The 27,207-nt window shown below is 34.5% G+C and overlaps 1 protein-coding gene across 5 annotated transcripts in view; it reads left to right on the top strand.

Annotated features, from left to right (window-relative positions):
- Positions 1 to 27,207, top strand: part of STXBP5L (syntaxin binding protein 5L) — a 562,981-nt gene that overhangs the window by 319,045 nt on the left and 216,729 nt on the right. For all 5 annotated transcript variants that reach the window (XM_032150070.2, XM_032150069.2, XM_058437438.1 and 2 more), the window contains exons 12-17: positions 3,815 to 3,887; positions 9,221 to 9,368; positions 10,279 to 10,346; positions 20,514 to 20,554; positions 24,653 to 24,870; positions 26,908 to 27,080. In XM_032150070.2, coding sequence (XP_032005961.1) covers positions 3,815 to 3,887; positions 9,221 to 9,368; positions 10,279 to 10,346; positions 20,514 to 20,554; positions 24,653 to 24,870; positions 26,908 to 27,080 — 721 coding nt within the window. The remainder of the gene's footprint in view (positions 1 to 3,814; positions 3,888 to 9,220; positions 9,369 to 10,278; positions 10,347 to 20,513; positions 20,555 to 24,652; positions 24,871 to 26,907; positions 27,081 to 27,207) is intronic.

Genomic DNA, 27,207 nt, shown 5'->3' with positions numbered 1-27,207 from the left:
AAAGTGCTGAGATTATAGGCGTGAGCCACCATGCGTGGCCAAGAGCCATTTTATAATTGTCAGAAAAACATATTTCCTTATAACATATTTTTATGCATATTTAGTCTTTCTCTTAGTCTTTCTAGTCTTTGTATTAAATTTAAGAAGCCAAGGGCAACCCTATTTATGTTCAGCAGTTTGTTTCAGTTTTTATCATATTTGAAAATGACTTGTACATTTAATGAGTATCTATAATTTAGGATTTCAAATTACATAAAAATTTTAGCTATTTATCTCATTTACCTTTATTTATTTATTTTTATCAGTGTGCTGAGATTACTTATGAAAACTAAGATAATAGACAAACTAGTCATCATTCCAAATTATTTATCTATTAATTATTTTATATAACTGCATATCAGGCAAATATTATAAAAGTAATGACCTTAAAGTCAAATAATTCAGAGGACACAGGCATTCCCATCAAACTGACAACCTTAGACTAGTCCCGTTTGCCAAAAGATCTCTAAGTCAAGCGTGAACTTGAAAAGTGTCTGGTCTTATTTGCTTAATTTATGAGTACTCATCTATTTATAAGCCAATTTGGTACCACAGACAAATACAATCAGACTTGTACATGCAGCCAGATACAAGTTTGGTTGTATTTGTCTATATCAGGCAAATATTATAAAAGTAATGACCTTAAAGTCAAATAATTCAGAGGACACAGGCATTCCCATCAAATCGACAATCTCAGACTAGTCCCATTTGCCAAAAGATTTCTAAGTCAAACATGAACTTGAAAAGTGCCTGGTCTTATTTGCTTAATTTATGAGTACTCATCTATTTATAAGCCGATTTGGTACCATAGACAAATACAACCAGACTTGTACATGCAGCCAGATACAAATAATGATCATGTAGCTTTAATTTTTAAAGCCTTAGCCATATGTCAGGCATAATTCACTAGTTAAAAGGGATAGTTAGATTCAAACTTCGTCACTGTTAAACTAACAATTTTAGTTTAAATTTTTCTGTTCATGTGGCTGAAGCCCCTTACTGAATTTTAGAGAAACCAGAGTAGCAAAGTAGTCAGGCGGATCGGCAGGAAAAGAGGAGCTAGTGGAAGAAGGTTGGCTCTAGAATCAATTAGAGAGCCCATAAGTCTCTTTTCTACATTCGTTATTACCTAAGGTTCCTAGATCATAGAGGATCCCCAGTCCCATTATTTTTAATGACTATCAGAAACTGGTATCTGGTGGGCTGATTGATGGGCAGCTTCTTTCTCCACCTGCCTGGGATGGTTAGGGCACTCCCATTTCCAATGGTCCTCTTGTTTATAATATGCACATCGTGGCCTCAAGAGTGTACGGCCATTTTGGCCAGCAGTGGGATCCCTAGGGGTCTTACCCACGGCCATTTGTTTTTCCTAGCATGCTCCATCTTGCACCTCGACTGGTTGTGGCCAAGAGCCACAGCAAGCAGCATAGCTTATTGTCTCATGTCGCATTGCTTTTGCCCTTCCTGGACTTGAATAAGATGATTAAATGCCTTAAAGGCAGTCTCGACTACTTGAGATATTGATATTCCCAACACCTTTTCTACTTTTTGTAGTTTTCCTCTTATGCCAGGGGCACTCTGACTGATAAAACTCTCAGGTTACCTGGGTGTTCAGGGTTAATGTCAGTGTATTGCCTGAAGGCTTTAAGGACCACAAGAAAGGAAGAAGCATTTTCTTTGGCCACTGTTGTACCTTCATGGCTTGTGCTGCTGGAGTCCTGCTACAATTAACATTCCCCATTTTGCTTGGAAGTTTATCTCAGATGGCTAGAGCAAGGCCCTGTACTAGAAAGAGATATATACATTTTGGGTCTGTAATGTGGTACTTTATGGAGATTCCTTCCCAGTGAATCACCCAGTGGGTTGGGTATACCCTAGTCACCTAGGAGTACCTAAAAGGGCTGGAGGGAGCAATGTAGTCCCTCAATTAAATAATTTTCTAATTAGGCTGTTTCTGTGCCATCAAAATATTAGCTGCTGCTTAAGCCAAATATTACTGCTAATATCAGAATACAAACAGAAACAGAAAAAGCCAATCAAACAAGACAAACCACAGCATTTTGGACTCTGAGTTTGATCCCCTCAATAGGAGCAAACAGACAAGGCTCAAACTTGTCCCTGCAAACTTCAGATATCTTTAGTCCATTCTGGATGGGGAAGGTTGACCTCCAGCCGATAATCAAGCAAATAATTTACTCAGTCTAGTTGACTGGAATAGACAGCGACCCTGAGTCAGGCCTCCTTGGCTGCCACTGGCAGCTCCTTCAGGGTTTGCTGAGTGGTCTTAACAACATTAAACAAGTGACTAGACAAACCGTAAACTTGACACGTATACATATACACATCCAAGTTCCAAGTTCCCAGTCAAGTTCCTAGTCAAATTTATAATCAAGAGTGCCACGTGAGCATACCCCCTTATTCTTCTTTCAATCAAAGTTGAAATCCCCTAACAAAGCCCCCTTGTGGAGGTTGACAAGGCTCCCTAGTGGAAGTTGATAAGAAAGGAGGCGAGAGTTGGTCACATGTACAGAGATTAATTCACCACAAAATAAAAATAAAAAAGAGGAAAAAAAATGTGTTCCAAAATTCAAAACTTCTCTTTGCTGCAAAAATGAGAGTAAAAGCACCAAAAGTTAGCAGCGCCATGCTGGGGAGACAGGAACCAAGAGCACATCACTGAGTAAAACACCTGGATGGCTGCTCAGACCCTCAGGTGGATCCCATCCCGGATATGGAGCTGGTGAGCCCCAGACAAAACTGTCCTGAAAGGATTTAGAGAAGTCTGATCTGGGTCACCAACTTTGTTATTGAACTAAACTGGGTCCATTTGCGCATGCACAATGGAAAGCCAAACACTGAAGCGCCAGGTTTTTGCAGCAAGAAAGGTTTATCGTGAGTGAACTGGCAAGGAGACAGAGCTCAAATCTGTCTCCCCAAGCTGGGGACTGGGGAAGGTTTTATAGTCAGAGGGTAATGAGGCATGATCTGATTTGATCTTGCCATAGGATGATGCCAGGAGGTATGCTCTGACTGGATCCTTCCCTGGTGTGATACCAGGGCTCTATCTGATTGGATCCTGCAGCCTACCATGCAATGTATGCTTCTTAATTTTAGTCCCTGTTCTTTGTTCTGGGCACTTAGGTTCTACCTGTGGTTGCATGCTTGGCTTATCTTGGCATGTTCAGGTTACGTGGCCTTCAATCTGGGTGTCCATGGCAACTGAAGAGCTTTGTTATGTAAAAGTTGAACCAGATTGATATGATATGGTTACACAACCTATAAATATATTTCAAATTACATTGAATTGAAAGTAAACTTTTTATTATAAGCGGTGTTGCTCTTATACAGATGTGAATATATGTCATATCCCAGAGAAGCAGAGATACTATTCCCTCAGTACATCTCCTTGTAGGCATAAAATCAGATCTAAAATACAAAGGTTATGGAAGAATAAGATAAATGTTTGTGAGATCAGGTGACAGATTCACTGTCTTCACATAATCCAATATTATAATCACTCCATGATTATTGAGATATATTTAACTCTATACTACGCTACTTTTAATTTGTTTCTTGTTCTTTCTGGTGATCTTAATATTAAATCTGAGAAGCACAACTTTTTTTAAGTGCTTTTTGTGACTTCTTACTTTGGCATATAGTTTGGTCTTCTCACATCATTTAAATAATATTTGTATAGGGATAAAGGAACTGCAGTTTTGCTGATTTTATAGTATATACAATATGAAAACTTTTCATGTTTTATTTTTACTTGTAGAATTTCAAGAGCCCTATGCTGTCGTAGTACTTCTGGAGAAAGATCTCATTGTAGTTGATCTGACACAAAGCAAGTAAGTTATCCATGTACAGATTAACACTTTTAAACTCTATTTATTTTAGATTATTGGCATTTGTATTCTTTAGATAGGAAATATTCTTTGTGTGAATATTGGTTTGCTAGAATTACAGAAATGCACTTTGGTTCAATGGTGAAAATGAAACCAGGAGAATTTGGGAAACACTGAGAAAATTGTGAGACAACTTAAAGGCAGCACCTGATGTTTGGACAGAAGCATTGGAGACTCAGGACACATAAAATTGATCACATTTTTGTTGTTTCCTTAAAGAAAATCATTATGAAAACTTGTACAATGTGATAGCTGAGTAATGGAAAATGACACATGATGAAAGTATTATTGCACTAGTGCTGCAGACAACACGGAAGACCAGAATCTCAGGGGCAGAGAAGACAGGGGCCTTCTTTTACTTTTTTTCCTTTTTCATTATGTTACAGGCAATTGAAACAAGTGTAGAATAATGCTATAATAGTGGTGCTCTCCACTCCTTTACATTGTCGTAAAAATCTAACTATACATTTTTATTATTATGGTAATAGCATGAAAATAATTTCCATCATTATATGTTCTTCACCCACTGATCTTTTAGCCTCATATATTTGTAACACAATTTTGTAAGTTGTCTCTCCTTGGCCTGGAATAACTTTCTCTTCATTTTTTCTTCTTATTAATATCTTATCTGTAAGATTCTCAAGTCAGATATCACTTCCTTATTTAAAAAAAATCATTATCTATATAATTTGGTCACATATCCTAGTATGGGCTCTCATACCTCCCACATTTCTCTCTTCATAGCTTTTGACACAGATACAATTTTCTATTTGCTGTTGCTTAAAGATTGTCTCCCCACTAGGCTGTAGGCTCCATGCAGGAGGGGCTCTGTCTCCACATGGAGTTAGCTCTCAATAAATTTTTGTTGAATAAATCAGTCCGAATTCTACTCTTCAAGTTGTTTGTAAATGTAAGATCCAGGGTTCTTCCTCATACTAATTTGCAGATATTGTTCTCAGTATTTTGAAAGGGATGTAGGATTTGGGCCATAAAATCATCCTAACTGGGAATTCTGCTTAGCTGCCCTATTTATCAACATTACACTTTTTGTGTAGATGTAAGGATTTATGCTTATTCCTCTAAGAATTTCTAATGTGAGTCTTATTAAAACGTACTCTTCTAATCTCATTGATACTCAACTCTTCTTTCTACATCATATTTGTTGGTTACTCACACTTTGTGTATCTAACATCTTTGCAGGCCCATTATGCTTTACCTTTCATGCCCACTTTCTTCAGTATATATATATATATATATATATACTTTCATTTAAATTTTGTTTTATTGTGATAGACTATGTATAACATAAAAGTTACCATTTTATGTATACATACATTCTTGTGCTTTTCATTACCCTATGTAAGTATGTGAATTAACATTTTGTTTGCAAGTTTTCATCTAACATTTACCTTCTTTAGCATGTATTAAAATCTATGTGGCCTTCCCATTTCACTGATTATTACATGAAATTTAATATGTCAGAAACCGAGTATGTTCTCTTTCCCTCCAAATAGTTACCTCTCAGCTATATTGAATGTTAAACAAGTTGTAACTTTGGAATCTTTTTCAATTTTTTTTCTTTTGATCTTTTTCTTTCCATTTAATCCCCAACCCAAAGGCAAGCATTAGGGTTTACAAATTATTTCTATTATTGATTTCTTTATGTCTAAATTTCTCTAGTAAATTTTTAGTTATTATTTCTTTTTTTAATATCTTTTTGCCTACTCTTTGCCAATGTACTAAAATAATTTTTCTGAAAAATTTTCACAATATTTCTTTTTGTCAGGAGCCTATTATCGTTACCTCTTGCTATTATCAAATTCTAAATTGTAGGCCTGGTCTTCAAAGGGATCCATTTATCTTCTAACTCTGTAATCTTAGAAATATTAATAATTTCTACTCTGAAACAGAGAATCTCTGATATATCTAGTTTAACCTCTGGTACCTCTAGTTTAACCTACTTGTCACTTAACTAGACATGAATTGTTCCTTTACCTGATTTTGCATATATAACTATTCTTATTTGGGATACTATCTGCAACATTTTAGATTGGTAGAAAGAGAACTCCTGCCAGAACACACACACACACACACACACACACACACACACACACACACACACACACACACACACACACACACACACACACACACACACACACACACACACTGTATTCTCTGGAGATTGGACTAAACTCCTAATTTTTTAATTAAGTTCCTAATAATATGGCAAAAAACTGTTTTGTAACAAGCACCTCCTACCCTAAAAAAACACAGTGTGTCAGAAGTTATAGGATGACACAGAGCTGGAACAGATATAGCGTAGAATAATACTAATTTCCTCCTAGTATAGTGCCTTGTACATATGATGTTCTAAATAGCTACAGGAATTTTTGATTTGATTCTTTACTCATTTCCTTTTTAAGGTTATAGTAGGCTTGAGGATATGAAAGTTATTACATCCATAAGTCTTCATTCCAACTATGTTCTGTAGTTTACATAGGAAATGATCTTTTAGATATACACAGTCACATACGCACAAACCTACATATGCCACACATCTTTTCATTATTCCTGCAAAAAAATTTAAAAGTTTCCTATATATTACCTCTTTGTCTTAGTCCCTTTTATATTGTTGTAAAGGAATACTCAAGGTTAGATAATTTATAAAGAAAAATTATTTGTTTGGCTCACAATTCTGATGTCTGGAAAGTCCAAGGTTGAGTGTCTGCATCTGTTGAGGGTCTCGGGCTGTTTCTACTCATCTCAGAACGTGAAGGGAAGTCAGAATATGCAGAAATCACATGGTGAGAAAGAAAGAGAGAGAGGGGACAGGTTTCAGGCTTTTTTAAACAACCAGCTCTCATGGGAACTAAGAATGGGAACTCGTCCTTAAGGGAAGACATTAATCTATTCATGAGGAATCTGCCCCTGTGAAGGGGAAAACCATCCCGATCATAGCATTCTTCACCTGAATCCCCAAAACTCATGTCCTCACGTATAAGATACAATCATTCCTTTCCAATAGTCTCAAAAGTCTTAATTCATTTTAACATCCATTCAAAAGTTCAAAGTCCAAAGTCTCATCTGAGACACAAAGTAAGTTACTTTCAGCTGTAAGCTTATAAAATATGAAACAAGTTCTTAACTTCCAAGGTAACAATGGTTGTATAGGTGTTGGGTAAACATTTCCATTCCAGTAGAAAGGTGTAACAAGTCTCATGCAGCTTTAAAACACAGCAGAGTAGACATTAAATCTTAAAGCTCCAAAATAATCTTCTTTGACTCCATGTCCTGCATCCTGGGAACACTGGTGCAAGGGGTGGGCTCGCAAGGCCTTGGCAGTCCTGTCCCCATGTTTTTGCTGCGCACAGCCCATGTGGCTGCTTTCATATGTTGGAGTTGAATGCCTGAGGCTTTTCCAGACTGAGGTTGCACACTGCTGGTGGCTCTGCCTATGTGGCAGGTTTCAGCATGGGCACCCAGGCTTTTTGATATATCCTCTGATATCTAGGGGGCAGCTTCCAAGCCTCCATGGCTCTTATGTTCTGGGTGCCTGCAGACTTAACACCATGTGGATGCCACCAAGGCTATGGCTTGTGCCCTCTGGAGCAGCAACCCCAGCAGTGGCTGGGTCCATTTGAGACATAGTGGGAGCTGGAGTTGTAGGAATGTGAGGAACAGTGACCCAAAGGGGCACAGGGCAGTGGTGCCCTAGACTTGTCCCCCAAAACCATTCTGTTCTCCTAGGCTCCTGTGACTGTGATGGGATGGGTGGCCTCAAAGATTTCTGAAACGCCTTTTGTCCGTTGTCTTGACTATTAATACCTTGCTCTCTTACTGGTCATGCTAATCTCTTTAGCAAGTAGTTGCTTAGATTCCTCTCCTGAAAACACTCTTTTCTTTACTACCACATGGCCAGGCTGCAAATTTTTCAAATGTTAATGCTCTGCATCCCTTTTAATTATAGATTCTTCCTTTAGGTGATTCCATTGTGGACATAATTTAGTGTAAGCTGTTAAAAGTAACAATGCCACTTCTTGAGCACTTTGCTGCTTAGAATTTTTTTCTTCCAGATACTCTAGGTCATCACTCTTAAGGTTAGCCTTCCATAATGCAGCCAAATTCTTTGCTACAGTGCAACAATGCAGCCAGGTTCTTTGCTACAGTGCAACAATGGGGATATTTGCTCCAGTTCCAATAAGTTCCTAATTTCTGTCTGAGACCTCATTAGCATGGCCTTTTCTGCCCGTATTTCTTTCAGTATTTTGGTTACAACTACTTAACCAATCTCTAAGAAGTTCCAAACTTTCCCTCATCTTTTTATCTTCTGAGCTCTCCAAACTCTTCCAACCTCTACCCATCACTCTTTTCTAAAGTGCTTCCACAATTTCAGGTATCTTTATAGCAATACCCCGCTCCTCAGTACTAATTTTCTGTCTTAGTCTATTTTGTGTTACTATAAAGGAATACCTGAAGCTAGTAATTTAAAAAAAAAAAAAAAAAGGTTTATTTTGTTTACAAGATTGGGCATCTGTATGTGGTGAGAACCTCAGCTGTTTTCGTTCATGGTGAAAGGTGAAGGGGAGCTGAGCTGGTGTGTGCAGAGATTACATGATGAAAGAAGAAACAAGTGAGAAGGAGGAGGCTCCAGGCTCTTTTTAACAACCAGCCCTCACAGGAACAAAAAGGGAGAACTCATTCACCTCCAAGACAGGACATTAATCAATTCATGAAGGATCTGCCCCATAAGCCAAACACCTCTCATTAGGCTCCACCTCCAACACTGGAGACTAAATTTCAAGATGAGATTTGGAGGGGACATACATCCAAACCATAGCACTCCCATTGAAAGAAAATCAAAATTTACTTATATTTTAATATTTATAAGGATACTAAATAAATATTTACCATTGTATATAGGTAAAGTGCTTACTTTATTTTTAATGAATTAACTAAGTAAACTTGTTATATAATAGTTTCAGATTAATAGAATTCATTGTATCTATATTAGCAAAGCAATGCCACTGTGGAATGTTAGAATTATGAGAAGTAAATTTTGAGCTTGAGTAAAATTTTACTACTATTAATATTACATTTTATAAATTACTATTACAAAAAGAGCATTTTTGTTCATACAATTCTTGTTTTATGGTACTTAAAAAACAAGCAAAATTTATAGTAATGTTTAGAGACATTTTAGGGCTTACTTTATCAAAATTATTTTCTATTTTTTCTTTGTAAAATAACACTGATATATTGTCTTTATCTATTAGTTTTCCAATCTTTGAAAATCCATATCCCATGGACATTCATGAATCACCAGTTACATGCACAGCATACTTTGCAGATTGTCCTCCGGATTTGATTCTAGTACTGTATTCTATAGGAGTCAAGCATAAAAAACAAGGATACAGTAATAAGGTAAAAGTAGAAATTATAAATAACTTTTCTTGTATTCATATCACATGATCATACTTTTTCCCATTACTTTATTTTCTTACATTCCATATAGGAGGACTTAACTAAATTCTTTTTAAGTTATAAGCCAACATCTATTAAAGACATAACTTCTTAAATTCAAATTTTCTAAATGCTACATAGCTTTAAGCCTATAGGAATATAATTTCTTATACAGAAGGTATATAATTATATACTAAGATATACTTATCTATTATGTACATTTATATACTAAGTATGTACTTATACTAATATATATTTGAGTCGTAAGATGTAACCTTTATTTTAGATGAAAAAATATGTTTTAAGAAAATAAAAAGACTCAGGTCTTCCTAGTTTATAATTAATCAATTAATTAATTAATTAATTAATGGTTTAGGAAACATATTAAAAGTTATTTGTTAAATAACATCCTAGAATTTTTTGTTATAGTTTACTACAAGATTAAACTATTTACAATTGTAACAGATTATCTGTTATGATTTCTGTTATTCTCCCAGGGCTGTTGGGATGGACAACTTCAAGAGACAGTATTTACATAGCTTCTATGTTAAATGGCCCCACAGTTTGGTGGTACACAGACTATATGACACATGTAGCAACACTGTATTTGTACAATTAAAAATACTTCCTTGATTTGTTTATATAAATGGTAAGATTGATTAAAATCTGTATTTTTAAGGGAGATGGAATTGTGCATTTAGAGGTGTTTGTTCAATGAAAGAATTAAAAGACAGCAACACACTTCATTCTTGATTATTTTACAGTTATTTTTGTTTAAGTGAACTTTTTATCATTATTTTAAGCTATTTTCATTTTAAATTTCTAAGCCATTTAAACGTGTGTATGTATTCTTTCTGGATAATCTATTTAGGAATGGCCAATCAGTGGAGGAGCTTGGAACCTTGGAGCACAAACATATCCAGAAATTATTATTACTGGGTAAGTAGATGTGTTTTGTGAGTTATTAGTTCATCAACAAAAAGATGTTTACTGAGTCTTGATACTTTTCCATAATTGTGTTCTATGCAGAATAATAGTTTAAGTAAAAGTAAAAATATAAGAAATAGCTTCTACCCAAAGATTCTCATCTTGACAGAGGATATAATCAAACCATTAGAAACATAATAACAAAAAAGAAAGCATAGATTATATCACCAGGAGAAGGTCAAAGTGGGGAAGTCATGAGATATTAGTCTTCACTGGAAATCACAGAATATTAGCTTTACAAAGGCCCTTACAAACTCTGCGAAATTTAGGAATCACTGCTCTTTATCTGTACGAGATGGTTATTTTAAATATTTCTCAAAACTTACAGCACCAGAAATAACACTTCTTTGTATGACAACCCACTTGATGTTTTAATATTAGGAACAAAAATAGAGACATAGCTAATGATAAATATGAGATTTAAAAAGTAATTAAGGGATCTGCTAATGGGAAGATAGAGTAAATATATTTTTTCCTATTCTTCCCACTAAACAACTAAAAACTCTGGATATTACATATAAGACAAACATAAGATGACTGGGAAATGTGAAGAAGCGTCAGACCAGGTAGGACCCCTAAGTCTTAGAGAATGGCATGGAAGTCAGTTCCTTAAGTTTTCTTTCTGCCTCATATATCCTAGAATTAGAGCTAAAGAAGATAGTAACCTAGAACTGAGGATGAACACAAATTAAAAATCCCAACAAAATCTGGCTCTCTTTAACCATGGAATGAAGAAAGCGGCAGTGTATCAAGACAGAAAACATTTAGAAAATAATCTCTCTTTTTAGGTTTAACAACAACACACACACACACACAACTTCCTCCCACACACACAACTGTGGCCCCACCCCAACTCACTCCAGTAAACGCCAAGTGGAGAGCTTAGACTTTCACCCTCATCAGGGTATAATGAGGTACCCCACCTTCCCCAGAGTGTCAGATAAAGCAGAGTAGGGAACTAGGCTTTGAATCATGGTGGGTGAAACCCCTCCCCTGTGGTGTCAGTGGGGAGCTGGAATTCTCACCACTGCCTAGCAATAATGAGTAGCTACCACTCCCTATCCCCTTCCCTGTGTCAACAGAAATAAATGAGGAAGGAGAGAAGAAAGAGGGTGGGACTGCAAAGTATTAAGGAAGTAATGGCTGAAGACTTATCAAATTTAGCAAAACAACATGAACCTTCAGATTCCAGAAGCCGAGCAAACCCCAATAAATCTATACCAAGATAAATTATCGTCAAACTTCTGAACAGTAAACACTAAAAGAAAAAAATCTGGAAAGCCACAATAGAGAATTGACATCTAACCTATAGGGCCAAACCAATTTGAATGACAGCAGATTTTTCATCAGAAACCCTGCCTGCCAAAAGGAAAAATGAGTATTTTTCAAGTACTGAAAGAAAGGAACTATCAATCCTGAATCCTATACCCAATGAAAATATCCTTCAAGAATTAAGGCCAAATCAAGATCAAAATCCATCATTTCCAGATGCAATAAACTAAGAATTTTTCAACACCAAATCTACCGTTAAAAAAGTAGCTAAAGGAAGTTCCCTATGCAGAAAGGAAATGAACCTTGGTTCATCAAGAAGGAAGAAATAATGCAATAACAAAAGTATGGATAAATACAATAGGCTTTCCATCTCTTGGATTTTTAAATGTATATTTTATGGTTGAAGCAAAGATTATAGTAACAGTGTCTGATGTTACTATAATCACATTGTCTGGTGTGGTTCTAAATGTGTATAAAGGAGATATTTAACACAATTATAAATAGGAGAGGGTAAAAGGATGTAAAAAGAGTCAAGGCTTTTATATATCTTGAACTGGTAATCAGATGACACTCATAGAATGTGATAAGTTGTAGTACAATGTAATACCTAAAAAAACTGTAAAAATTATGCAGAGGTACACTTAAAAACACTACTGACACATCAAAATGGAAGCACTATAATAATTCAAGTAACAGGAAGGCAGAAAAAAAGGAAACAGAAAAAATTATATGGTATACTGAAGCCCTAATATATCAATAATTATATTAAATAGAAATGGTCTAAATACTTCCATTCAGATATAGAGATTGACAGAGTGGGTTAAAAACATGACCAACTATATGTTATCTGCAATACACTCACTTCAAATATAATAGCATAGACAATTTGGGAGTAAAAAGACAGAAAACAAAAAACTATAAAAAAGAATTAATTGAGAGTGACATCAACAAGGTGACAGAATAGGAAGCCCTAGACTTTGTTCTCCACAGGCACACTCACTTTACAACAATATATGGTCCAAAAAGCCATTAAGACAACTTCAGAAACCGTTTAGGAAGTCACAGTACCCCAGACAAGCTCAAAGCCAAGAATGGTCACATTGAAATGGGTAAGAAAAGCAGGGCGTTTCAGCCACGTAAGTCCTTTTTCCAAGCTGGCACAGCTCACAATTAGGAGGAAAAGTGCAACTCATGGCTTCACCTTTTTGAGGGAAGGAAAAGAGTGGAAGATATACACAATGTTCTGGATATACGTTATAGCGGCTGCTCAAGGGAGTAGTTTCTGTATCATCTGATAGAGATCTGGCATACTTTGGATACTTGGGTGCCACTGAGAGCAAAATATATTTCAGTGGCTTGTAGCATCAGAGAACCTGCAGTATTTCAGACAGATACTAGAGGCAGCCAGATACTACAAGTTCCTGAAAAAGAAACTGGAAAACTTCACTAGTTAGGAATTACATGCACAAGCCCAGAGAAGACAAATTCCCATAAAAGGTTTGAGAGGCTGTTAGAATCTCTACCCGGGCTGATTTATGAAAAATGTCCCCTGTACAAAGTCAGTCCATAAGGATGTGACTACTTTTTCACATTAAAGTCAACAAAAATAAAGCATACAAAGAGACAGGGAAACATGGCCCAGTCAAAGAGACAAAAAAAAAAAAAAAAAAAAATCTAGTAACTGATTTTAACCCTTTTCCTACTTGCCCCAAGAATACTCACTGGCAGCACTTGCAGCTATAACATTTATGCCAAGATAACTTTGCCTCAAAATATCTCTTTTATTATTATTGTTGTATCACTCTAGTATATTGACTTTGGAAATAAAAGATATCATTCTATTTCTAGCATTCTGGTTTTAGTAGTGGTATTTCCATTTACAAAATATAGTAATTCTCCATCACTGAAAATGTCTTATCCTAGAAAACATAGCATTCCTACGTGTGAAGTTAACATCATTCTTGTACAGTTGTTGGCTGAGGATTCATTTAGTGAATTTACTTTTTTCTGAAATAGACTATTCTGATGTTAGTTCTGTCCAGAAATAACTCCAGAAACAGTTTTCATATTTTATTTTCACATTGAAAACCAGTCAAACTTTCTTCAGCCTCAAAAAGTGTGTTTATGTAAAATTAAAGGAGCACTGGAAGCGAGCTGTACTTTTTATTCTAAATGGGAAAAGAGTTAAAGAAACAGAAATCTGTGTATTACCTGATGAAGAGTTCAAAATAATCATCTTAAAGAAACTCAATATATTAGAGAATACAAATAGAAAACTAAACAAAATTAGGGAAATGATGCATGAACAAAATGAGAATATCAACAGAGTTTGAAATTATTAAAAAGAAACAATTCTAGATCTGAAGTATATGATAATTGTTTTGAAAAATTCATTACAGAGTGTCAACAACAGACTTGGCCAAGCAGAAGAAAGAGTCAGTGAACTTGAAAATAGGTCACTTGAAATTATTGAGTCAGAGGAACAAAAAGAAGAGGGCCTAGGAGCCTTACAAACACATTCAAGTGGACTGATGTACACATTATGGGAATTTAAGAAGGGGCGGGGAGAGAGAGAGAGAGGGAGAGAGAGAGAGAGAGAGAGACAGAGATAGAATAGAGTAGAGAGAATGGAACAGAGAGCTTACTTGAAGAAATAATGGTCAAAAATTTCCCAAGTTGGAGGAAAGAAATGGAAATTCAAATTCAAGAAGCTTAAATAAATCCAATAATATGAACCCAAAGAAGCTCATAAAGAGACACATTATAATCAAACTGTCGAAAATCAAAAACAAAAGGAAAATCTTGAAAGCATAAGAAGAAAAGTTCTTATCATATGCAAGGAAATCCCCATGAGATTGTCAGCAGGTTTTTTAGCAGAAGCACGGCAGACTAGAAGGCAGTGGGATAATATACTCAAAGTGCTGAAAGAAAAAAACCCCACCAACTTAGAATGCTATATTTAGCATAACCAACTTCAAAAATGAAGGAGCAATAAGACCTCCCTATATAAATAAAAACTGTAGGAATTCATCACAACTAGACATGTCTTACATGAATTGCTGAGAGTTCCTTCAGTTGAAACAAATACACTGGACAACACCACCGAAGCATACAAAAACTTAAAAGCTCTCTGGTAAAGTTAAATTTATAGACAAATATAGAATATTATAAGATTGTAAAGGTGGTGGATAAATCACTTTGATTTCTGGCATATAATTTAAACAATAACAACATAAAAGTTACTATAATACTATGATAATAGATGCAAAATATAAAAATATGTAATTTGTGACATCAATAACATGAAGAGAGGGTGAATGTAAAGGAGTAGATTTTTTGTATGTAGTTAAAGTTGTTATGGTTTAAAATAGATTGGTATAACTAGAAGATATTTTATGTAATCCTGATGATAAACACAAAGAAAATGCCTATAGAAGATGCACAAAAGAAAATGAAAAAGAATAAAAGTATGTCACTAAAAAAAAATAAACAAAACCCAAAGGAAGCCAGCAAGAGAAGAAAAGAAAGTCAAAATAACCACATAACATATAGAAAATAATAAAATGGCATTAGTAAGTTCTTCTGTACCAATAATTATGTTAAATGTAAATTGCTTAAACTCCCTAATCAAAAGACATAGAATGGCTTCATTGAAAAAAGTAGAACTATATGCTGCCTCCAAGAAACTCACTTTAGATTTAAGGACACACATAGGTTGAAAGTGAAAGGATAGAAAAAGATGTACCATGCAAATTGTAACCAAAAGAAAACGAGATGGACACATTTATATTGGACTTTAAGTCAAAAACTCACAAGGGACAAAGAAAGACATTACGTAATAATAAAAGAGTCAATCCAACAGAAAGATATAAAAAGTACAAATACATATGAACGTAACAACAGAGCATCAACATATATGAAGCAAACATTGACAAAATTGAAGAAACAAACAGAATAACACAATAATAGTAGTATATTTCAATGTCGCATTTTCAATAATGAATAGATCAACTAGACGAAAGATCAAGAAGGAAACAGGGTATTTGAAAAACACTATAGAACAATTGGGCCTAACAGATATACAAAACACTACACCTAGCAACAGGAGAAAAATATTCTCCTTAAGCACACATGGACCTTGTTCCAGGATAAGTAATATGTTAGGCCAGGGGTCCACAACCCCTGGTCTGCAGACCAGTACCAGTCCATGGCCTGTTAGGAACCAGGCCACATAGCAGGAGGTAAGTGGCAGGCAAGTGAGCATTACCACCTGAGCTCTGCCTCCTGTTAGATCAGGGACAGCATTGGATTCTCATAGGAGTACGAACCCTATTGTGAACTGCACATGCAAGAGATCTAGGTTGCACACTTCTTATGAGAATCTAACTAATGCCTGATGATCTGAGGTGGAACAGTTTCATCCCAAATCCATCTCTCACCACCCCCATCTGTGGAAAAGTTGTTTTCCACGAAACTAGTCCCTGGTGCCAAAAAGATTGGGGACTGCTCTGTTAGACCACACATCTGTAGATGCAAGTTATTAGTAATGTTAGTTCTTTGGTTGAGTGGTTTCAATACGATTATATTCTGTATATTACATCTATGTTACATACATTGTTATTTTTATATCAAGTATTACATGATGAAAAATAAAATAGAATTAAATTTTGTTAGGGTATATAGAGTCTCAGACCAACATCCTACAGATTTTTTAGTAACAAAATTTAAAAATATGTTTATAATTAGAGTAAACATACAAAGTCATTTGTAGCATCTTTATTTGTAACAGCCAAAAACTGAAAACAACCCAAATGTTCATCATTTGGTGAAGGGGTAAATAGAGTATATCCATACAATGGAATATTATTTAGCAACAAAAAGGAACAAATTATTAATACATGTAAGAAAGATTATCCTCAAAAACATTATGCTAAGTGCATAATGCAGACACAAAATGCAGTAGATATTATGTGGGTTCCACTTATATAAAAATTCTAAGAAAAAAAGAATCTGTATAAGCAGAAAGTAGATCATTGGGGATCTACTGGGGATGGGAAAGAGTGTTGCATATTGCCATGAGGTAACTTCTTGGGGTAATGGAAATGTTCTAAAACTGGATGATGATGTCAATGTGACAACTGTGTAAATTTACTAAAAATTATCAAACTGTACACTCACAGTGGGTGAATTTTATAGTTATGTAAATTACATCTGAATAAAGCTATTAAAGTAGAGTAAGCCACTCAGTGACTAACCCCCTCTCAAAATAAAAAATCAGTTGACCGTATACATATGGTTCTATTTCTGGACTCTCTACTATGTTTCACTGATGTATGTGTCTGTTTTTCACCAGTAGCACAAAAACTTTATTGGAGCTTTAGGGTGAGACTTAAACCTTATGTAGTTTGAGTTATCCAATTTTGTTTTTATTTTTCAAAATTGCTTTGACTAATCTAGTTTCTTTTCTTTTGAAAAAATAATTTCAGCTTTTATTTTAGATTCAGGGGTACATGTGTAGGATTGTTACATGGGTATATTAGACGCAGGTAGTGAGCATAATACCCAATAGGTAGTTTTCAATCCAAATCCCTCTCCTTCCCTCCCCAGTCTAGTAATCTGCAGTGTCTATTGTTTCTGTGTTTATTTCCATGTGTACTTAATGTTTAGCTCCCAGTTATATGTGAGAACAAGTGGTATTTAGTTTTCTGTTCCTGTTCTGGCTTACTTAGGATTATAGCTTCCAGCTCCATCCATGTTGCTGTAAAGGACATGATTTCACTCTTTTTTATGGCTGTGTAATATTCCATGGTATATATGTACCATATTTTCTTTATCCAATCCACTGCTGTTGGGTACCTAGGTTGATTCCACGTGCCATTGTAAATAGCATGGCAATGAACATATGAGTGCATGTGCCTTTTAGGTATAATGATTTATATTGCTTTGGTTATATACCCAGTAATGGGATTGCTGGGTCAAATTGTAGCTCTGTTTTAAGTTCTTTGAGAAATCTCCCAACTGCTTTCTAATTTCAGTAGTGGCTTAACTAATTTACATTCCTACCAACAATGTTTAAGCATTCTCTTTTCTCTGCCATCTGGCAAGCATCTGTTACTATTTAACTTTTTAATAATAGCCATTCTGACTGTTGTATGATGGTATCCTATTGTGTTTTGATTTTCTTTTTTTTTTCCTTTTTTTTTTTCCTTTGAGACAGACTCTCGCTCTGTTGGCCTGGCCAGAGTGCAGTGGCACAATCTCGGCTCACTGCAATCTCTGTCTCCTGAGCTCAAGCAATTCTCCTGCCTCAGCCTCCCCAGTAGCTGGGATTATAGGCATGTGCCACCACGCCTGGCTAATTTTTGTACTTTTAGTAGAGACAGGGTTTCACCATTTTGGCCAGGCTGGTCTAGAACTCCTGACCTCAGGTAATCTGCTGGCCTCGGCCTCCCAAAGTGTTGGGATTACAGGCATGAGCCACCATGCCTGGCCATGTTTTGATTTTCATTTCTCTGATGATTAGTGATGATGGCATTTTTTCATGTTTGTTGGCTGCTTATAAGACTTCTTTTGAGAAGCGTCTGTTCATGTCTTTTGCCCACTTTTTAATGGGATTATCTGTTTTTTGCTTTTTGGTTTGTTAAGTTCCTCATGGATTCTGGGTATTAGACCTTTGTCAGATGCATAGTTTGTAAATATTTTCTCCCATTGTGTAGGTTGTCTGTTTAGTCTGTTGATAGTTTCTTTTGCTGTGCAGAAGCTCTTGAGTTTAATTAGTTCTTACACGTCAATTTTTGGTTTTGTCACAGTCATTTTTGGGGGCTTGGCCATAAATTCTTTGCCAAGGCTGATATCAAGAAGGGTATTTCTTAGGTTTTCTTCTAGGATTTTAGTAGTTTGAGATATTACATTTAAATCTTTAATCCATTTTGAGTTAATTTTTGTATATGGTGAAAGGTAAGGGTCTAGTTTTCACTCTTTTGCATATGGCTAGCCAGTTATCCCAGCACCCCTTATTGAATATGGAGTTCTTTCCCCATTGTTGGTTTTTGTCAGCCTTGTCAAAGGTCACATGGTTGTAGGTGTGAGGCTTTATTTCTGAGTTTTCTCTTCTGTTCCATTGGTCTATGTGTCTGTTTTTGTACCAGTACCATGCTGTTTTGGTTACTGTAGCCTTATACTGTAGTTTGAAGTTGAGTAGTGTGATGCCTCCTGCTTTGTTTTTTTTTTTTTTTGTTTAGCTATTCAGGTTCTTTTTCGGTTTCATATGAATTTTTGAATAGTTTTTTTTCTACTTCTGTGAGGAATGATATTGGTAGTTTGATAGGAATAGTGATGAATCTGCACATTGCTTTGGGCAGTATGACCATCTGTTTGTTTATTTCTACAAAAAATTGTTTTACCATATTTTAATTGTGATTACACTGAATTTATATGCCATTTAGGGGAACAAACATCTAATAAGTCATACAATTATCAATAATATATATCTCCTTTTATTAATGCCTTATTTTTTGGTCAACATCTTATAATTTTCAGCATACAGATCTGGCACAAATTGTGTTAGATTTTATCTATTTCTTGGTTTTGGTACTGTTGTAAGTGGTACTATTTTGTTATTTCCAAATATCTATTGCTATTCAATGGAAATGCAATTGATTTTTGTGTATTGATATTGTGTCTTACAATTGTGCTAATCATTTATGAGTTCCAGTATCCTTTTTATAGAATCTTTGAGATTTTCTACATATCCATATAATCTGCAAATACAATTTTATTCCTTCCCTTTTAGTCTGTTTGCCTTTTATTTCTTTTTCTTCCCTATCTCTGTGCTTAACACCTCCAATAAGATGTTGAATAAGAATGGTGAGAGTGAACTTTTTTTTGCTTTGCTCCTGATCTTAGGGGAAAACATTCAATCTTTCATTATTATGTATGTTAGCAGATATCGGTAGGTTGTTCCTACACACCCTTTATCTGGTTATAGAAATTTCCTGTGTTCCTAGTTTATTGAAAGTTTTTTTAGGAATGGATGATAAATCATGTCAAATGCTTTTTCTGCATTTATTGAGATGATTATATGGATTTTCTTTTGTAATCTGTCAATATGGTGAATTTTAATATGGTAGTTGATTTTTTAAGTGTTTGTCTTACATTCCTAAGAAAACCCACTTAGTCATTATGTACTATCCTTTCTATATATTACTTGATTTGCATTGCCAATATTTTGTTGACAATTTTTATGCCTATTCTCATAAGGAATATCGGTTTGTAATTTTCTTTTCTTGTAATGTTTTTATGTGGTTTTGGTGTCAGGGTAATGCTGACTTCATCAAAAGTGTTGGGAAGTATTATATTTTCTTCTGTTTTCTTGAAAGTTTTTATAGAAGTGACATTTGATTATTACCAAATAATGATGCAACTCTAGATATATTTGGTGATTTGGTTTTATATTTTGAAACTTAACTTTAATTTTACTATGATATTCAATTCATATTTATATTAATATCAAAATTATCTATCCTTTTATTGAATATAAATAATTTTACATGAAAATATGTTGTTCACTTTCCACAGGCCATTTTTGATTGTTCGCCATTACACATATAACCTTTTTACAGTAAAGTCTAAGGAATTATGGTTCTTTTTCGAATCTTTAGATTTTAGTATATTAAGAAATGAGCCATTGTTTTAAGCTTAGAAATGGTTTAGCATACATTAGTTTTCATTAAAGTGGTATTTTTGAATCAAAATTGTATCAACAGTAACTCAAGTTTCTGTACATTTGGAGTGATTATGATTTTTATTTAGTATACTTTAATTAATGCTAATTTATTTCTCATCTAGTCATGCAGATGGATCAATAAAATTTTGGGATGCTTCTGCAAGTAAGTTTCAAGTTTCTGTACAACAGAAACAAATTGGTTAATATTTACTTAAAGCCAGCTACCACTTTTTAGTTTAGGCAATTAAAATTTTAGATATATTTTTAGCATACATATGTGGCTGTGTTACAAAAATCCATTACCTACATTGTTAGATCAGTTGAAAGTATTATCTCTGCTTTACTTCTCTTCTATAATATAAGGTAAACAAGACTAAGTCACTCTTTGTCAGCAACCCATTATATCTACAAGAGGCATGATACATCAGAAAAAGTACCAAACTTTGTCAAATTAACTCTGTTCAAGGAATTTCCTTCACCCCCTACCTGTGTGGTCTTCGCCAAGTGCTTATATCCCTCTAGTCTTCACTTTTTTTCCCGACTCATCTACCACATCCTGCAAAGATCAAATGATTTGATAACTGTAAGAACTCTTTTTAAATTCTTGAGAATTATGTAACTTAAAGAATAAGATACTTTGCTCACTGTTGAAGGAATGCAAAGATACTTAAGACTTCATTATACTCATATATACCCTTCGAAAAATTGTAGTCATTAGAAAAGATAAATGCACATATATAACTATAGGGAAAACAATATAAGAACTCTAAATGCAGTACTCCAGATCTATTTGCTATCAGAAATGGAAGAGTCTTATTGTGACCTGGTAGATCCAGGAAAGGTATTTTGATGGAGTTAACATTTAGTGTGAGTTTTGGAAGTTGGTTAACTTTTGACAGGAATAAGAGTGAAGAACAAGTTAACAGTGACTCTAAGTTTCTGAAGATGAGTAACCAGGAAGATGTCGGTAACTCTTTTGGAAATAAGGAATATAAGAGAGCTTTGAATTTTTTAGTAAAACCATAAAATTCAACTAAAAATATCCAGTAGGTAAGGAGAACAGTCAGAAATGGAAACCAATGAAGAAGCAGCATAAAAGTGATGTTTGAAGCTGTAGAAATGAATAGCTTCTGAGGAAGACTGCAATAAACACACAAGCAGACGAAGAAGGTTGAATATTGATGATACTCTTAGCCCACAAGGTAGAGTCCCTTGAGCAAGCAAACCAACTATCAGCAAGAGAAAAGGATTAAAAAATCTAAACCCATGCATTCTGAAGTCCCCTTCTGACTTCACATAATAAAAAGCAAGTGCCTAAAGAGAAACTCCAAAGGGCAACAGACTTTCTGTTGATGAATCTTCTCACGCAAACCTGAGTTTGTTCCTGGAACAAAATTCATTGCATAGTGATGCCATTGCTCCTTTCCCACCACCTCAAAGTCACTTTTTGGCTTTTAAAATGTGGAGGGCCAGGCACGGTGGCTCACATCTGTAATCCTAGCACTGTGGGAGGCCTAGGCAGGCGGATTGCCTGAGCTCAGGAGTTCGAAATCAGCCTGGGCAACACGGTGAAACCCCGTCTCTACTAAAAATATATATATATAAAAATTAGCCAGGTGCAGCGGCGTGCGCCTGTGGTCCCAGCTACTCAGGAGGCTGAGGCAGGAGAATTGCTGGAACCCGGGAGGCAGAGGTTGCAGTGAGCCGAGATCACACCACTGCATTCCAGCCTGGGTGACAGAGCAAGATTCCGTCTCCAAAAAAATAATAATAAATAAAATAAATAAATAAAATGTAGAGGACACTTTAACACTTTAATTATTAGAGTGAATAACATCCTTAAGCATGCATAATAGTATTTTGAGAAGTTAATTTTTAAATAAATATTTTATCACATTTAGAATATAAATTGCAAATGATTGCAGCATGTTTAATATTTTCACTGTAATCAAGGTCATATCTCCAACTTAATGGATGTCTTAAAAAATTACTTAGTTTGCTAACTTTGTGAAACACTGTCTAATACAGAAAGCGAAATGAATTTTAATAACTGAGTTTATATTATTATGTATCTTAGTTTTCTATGGCTGAGTAATAAATTACCACAATTTAACAACTTAAAACAATACCCATTTATCATCTCACTGTTTCTGTGTGTTAGGAATTTGATTATACCTTCGCTGGGTCCTTTGCTCAGGGTCTCACAAGACTGTAATCAAGGTGTTGGCTGGGGCTGAGATTTCATGAGACTGAAGGTTCTCTTCCAAGCTTACGTAATCGTTGGCAGACTTCATTTTCTTGAACATTCAGAGCTCATGGTAGCTTGCTGCTTCAAAGCTAGCAAGAGTGTCTCTTTACCTTCAGGGAGGGCCTCAGTCCCTCTTTTAAGGGGCCATCTGATTAGATTTGGCTTGTTAAGAATAAGCTCTTTGTTGATTAACTCAAAGTCAACTAATTAGGGACCTTAATGATGTCTGCAATATCATTTTACTGTTGTCATGTAACATAAATAATCATAGGAATGATACCCTATCTGACCTCAGAAGCCAGGCTGTAGCACCCAATACAATCCTTTGCCCATTTTTTTTTAAAATCTATTTTAGCTTGACATAATTTCAAGCTTATAAAAAAATTGCCAAAAAAAAAAACTACTATGAAATGTTTTATACCTCTCAACCAGATTCTCCAAATATTCCTTTCCTCTCCCTGGCTCGCTCTCTTATTCTTTATCTCTTCCTTCCATACATTTTTGTCTCACACACATACATATATACATATAGCTTTTTTTCTTACCTATTTGAGAGTAAGTTGGAGACACATTACATACCCCTAAATACTTCAGTGTGTATTTCCTACAAACATTCGCTTACATAACCAGACTTCAGTCATCAAAACCAGTAGATTAACACTGACACAACACTATTATCTAATCTCCGGATTTTATTCAGCTTTTGCAAATTTATATATATATGTATATATATGTATATATACGTGTATATGTATATATGTATATATACACACACATATATTTGTTTTTGATGGAGTCTCGCTCTGTCGCCCAGGCTGGGGTGCAGTGGCGCAATCTCGGTTCACTGCAAGCTCCGCCCCCTGGATTCACTCCATTCTCCTGCCTCAGCCTCCGGAGTAGAGTAGCTGGGACCACAGGTGCCTGCCACCACGCCCCGCTGATTTTTTTTTTGTATTTTTAGTAGAGACGGGGTTTCACCACGTTAGCCAGGATGGTCTCGATCTCCTGACCTGGTGATCCGCCTGCCTCGGCCTCCCAAAGTGCTGGGATTACAGGCGTGAGCCGCTGCTCTCTGCCACAAATTAATATTCTTTAAGACAAAAAAATCCAGGATTATTTTTGCATTTAGTCATTGTATCTTCTGAGTTTTAAGAAATCTGGAAAAGTTCCTGAGTCTTCATTTCATGACATTGACATTTTTGAGGAGTTCAGGCCAGTTATTTTATAGAATCTCCTTCAGTCTGGTTTTGACTAATGTTTCTCATTATTAGATTCAGGTGATGCACTTTTCACGGGACTCATATTTAAAACTTTACTGAAGGATTCTTTGTAGAATCATAGTTCTTTTATAGAGTTATTATCATCATGGTCTCCAATGGAAAAATATTGCCCCAAATATTCTTAAAAACAGTTCACAAACACAATGTATGAGATTATATCTGACCCTTTCTTGACACAGAGCCACTCAGAAAAGATCCCTTCTCAAATAGTTACAGATTCTTGGACTCCCAATATTGCTAACTGGTAAATTACAATGTTTCTTATCTCAAGGAGTGTCTAAAAATTTATTGAGAGGAGTAAACCCTCTAGGAATACCATCACCCTCTCATCTAACAATCAAAGGGGAAAACTGAGAAAGAATTGAGGAGTCTCCGCTAGGGAAGAGTTATTTTCAATATTCCCATTTTAGACTTTCTATGCCCCAATATTTTTGTCAATAAATAATGATAAAAATACTTCCTTCATGAGACTTTTCTGAGAATGACACAAGAAAGCAACTATGTATTCCTTGGTATGTACTATATATTCAAGGAATGTTTATTTTTTTCCTGTAGTCTCCCTGTAGCTGCTGTACTGATATGAAAGCATGGCATTGAATGCTTACTAGTTAAAATGTAATTCACTTTATCTACTTAGTTTTACTTCTGTGGTTTAACAAATATATTGGAAAAGCTTTAATAACATCTAAGAATTAAGTTTAAATTAGAAGATAACTGTGCTTTGATGTCTTAGTAACTCTGCAGATGCTGTACAAGCTAAAAACTTCAAAAGTGTTTGAAAAACAGAAGGTAGGAGAAGGAAAACAAACATGTGAAATTGTAGAGGAAGATCCATTTGCCATTCAGATGATTTACTGGTGTCCAGAGAGCAGAATATTCTGTGTGTCAGGAGTCTCTGCATATGTCATAATTTATAAATTCAGCAGACATGAAATTACAACAGAAATAGTGGTAAGTTATTTAAAATTTAACTTTCACTTTCACAGTTATTAAAAGAAAGCTATTATCATAGATTTGACTACTACTTGGTATGGTTTCCATGAAGTGTGCAGTATGTGGCCAGTAATACAATTCATAGGATTTTAAATTATTATTGTTACTTACTATATTAATAAATGGTTTGGCCTAAAAGGCCAAAACAATTCTCTATCAAAACTTGGTATTTTTTTCAATGTCAAAACAAGCTTAGTATTTTAAGTTAATCTTGTTACAAATTAAACATGTCACAATTTTCTCATTTTTCTCTTTGATGTTATGTGAGTTGCATCTACCTGGACAAAATAAGTCAACTCTACAACATGATGTTTTGAAATATGTATATATTGTGGAATATACACCTATATATTCTTCTGTTTATATTAATAAAATGTATAGGTTTTATACATATAGTTATTGATTTATTTTTGTATAAAAATCAAATTAATGCAGGCTTTGTTCTATACTTTTATTAATTTTTAAGTTTATCTGATTTGTATTTTCTCATCAACTGTTTGCCATAAATGATTACTTCTCAGCTATAATAAGGTTATTTTTAATGATTTTCTATGTATCAACATTTTTATGGGGTGGATCTAATTATGGGGTGACCTTACCTAATCTTAATTTTTAAATCAATGAAATACTCTGCTTATTCAAAAGAATAATGATTTTATGGGATAAATTAATTCTAAATGAAGCCACCTATAAACAATTGTCCTTCTCTACCTTGCCCCTTTTACCAGAATATAAAGATTATTTACTATAGGCCTGTGTATAAGTGTTTTTACCTCAACAGCTAAAATTAATATCACCCTTTTATTGTATAGTAGCTAAAAGCTAAGGCTTTGGAGTCAGATCAACCTAGGTTTTAATTCTGGCTTTCCCATTAAATATCTATGTGACTCTGAACAAGTCATAAGTCAGTAGTAGAATGTAGCTATGATTCATTTTCATCACATGTACAATTCCCTGTGTAAATAAAATGGGAAAATGGAAAATAAAAATAAACTTGAAATACAAATACCAATTTCATAGTGTTCTTGTGATAATTATATAAAGACATTATAATAGTGTCATTACTGTAGTAAGCACTCAATAATTGGTAACTGTATTGTCACCACCAGAGGTTTTCTGTAGTTTTAAAATAATTATGACAATAATTTTGGTGATATTCCCATAATGACATTTTTGTAAGTAATTGTTTTCAATCTTAAAAATGCTCATTTTTACATTATAAGGCAAATATGTGTTATAAAATCAGTTCTAATTAAATCATTTAATGCATTTTATGCATTCATAAAGTATTTAGTTTTAAAACTTTTTTAGTTTAATAAAAAAGTTTTAGTTTTTAGGTCACCTTTTTATTCCTATGTAAATTATTATATGCTTTTTATCAAGTAATTCTGATCAGCTAATTAAATTAAACAAAAGCCAAGGTAATGAAACAAACAACCAAAAATATGGAATTTCTTTTGGAAAATTTTTAGTGAATTAATGCAAAGTTAAAATGCAATGAAAGTTTTTTATACTAAAAGGCTTCAAACAAGTAATTTTTTTCATACACAAACATACACACTACACACACACACATACATGTTTGTGTGTGTATATGAAAAAAGCTTAATTTCTTTCATTGGAATAACCATAATCAACTTCTCCTTTTATTTTATCATATATCAAATTGTAATTTCTACTATATCTTAAAGTATATGTATTATATAAAAACTTTATCTTCACTGAGGTATTTTTCTTTTAATTCTGAAGTTTAAAAATTTACATTTTTTGTGATTGCCATTGAATATTCCATATAATTAACTATTTGATTTAGTATGAGATACTTCTCAACTTTCCTATAAATAGTATTCAACTTATTAATTTGAAAAAAACTGTGTGAATGATTCCTAAAAAGTTATCAGGTATTTTAATGTGATTATTTATTATGACTTAGATTAAATTAAAACAATGATTATTAGTGTGACTTAAATTAAATTTAAACTTGGTTTTTTTAAGTCATTAGAGGTACGACTTCAGTATGATGTTGAAGATATTATCACCCCTGAACCAGAAACAAGTCCTCCATTTCCAGATCTCTCAGCCCAGCTTCCTTCTTCAAGGAGTCTTTCTGGGAGCACTAACACTGTTGCTAGTGAAGGAGTAACAAAGGACAGTATCCCATGCCTCAAGTAAGAGTTTCTACCAAATTTTAAAACAATTTTAGATATTAATCATATGTCTTTGAAACTGTGACAAATAAAATTAATTTTCTCTAATTATCAAGTTGTTGTCAAGTGATCTACAATTCTTCAGGGG

Source organism: Hylobates moloch, unplaced genomic scaffold, assembly GCF_009828535.3.
Source record: "Hylobates moloch isolate HMO894 unplaced genomic scaffold, HMol_V3 SCAFFOLD_4, whole genome shotgun sequence".
In the NCBI taxonomy this organism is placed as follows: domain Eukaryota; kingdom Metazoa; phylum Chordata; class Mammalia; order Primates; family Hylobatidae; genus Hylobates; species Hylobates moloch.
The sequence above is the reverse complement of the archived record's forward strand: the minus strand, read 5'-3'. Positions and strand labels throughout refer to the sequence as shown.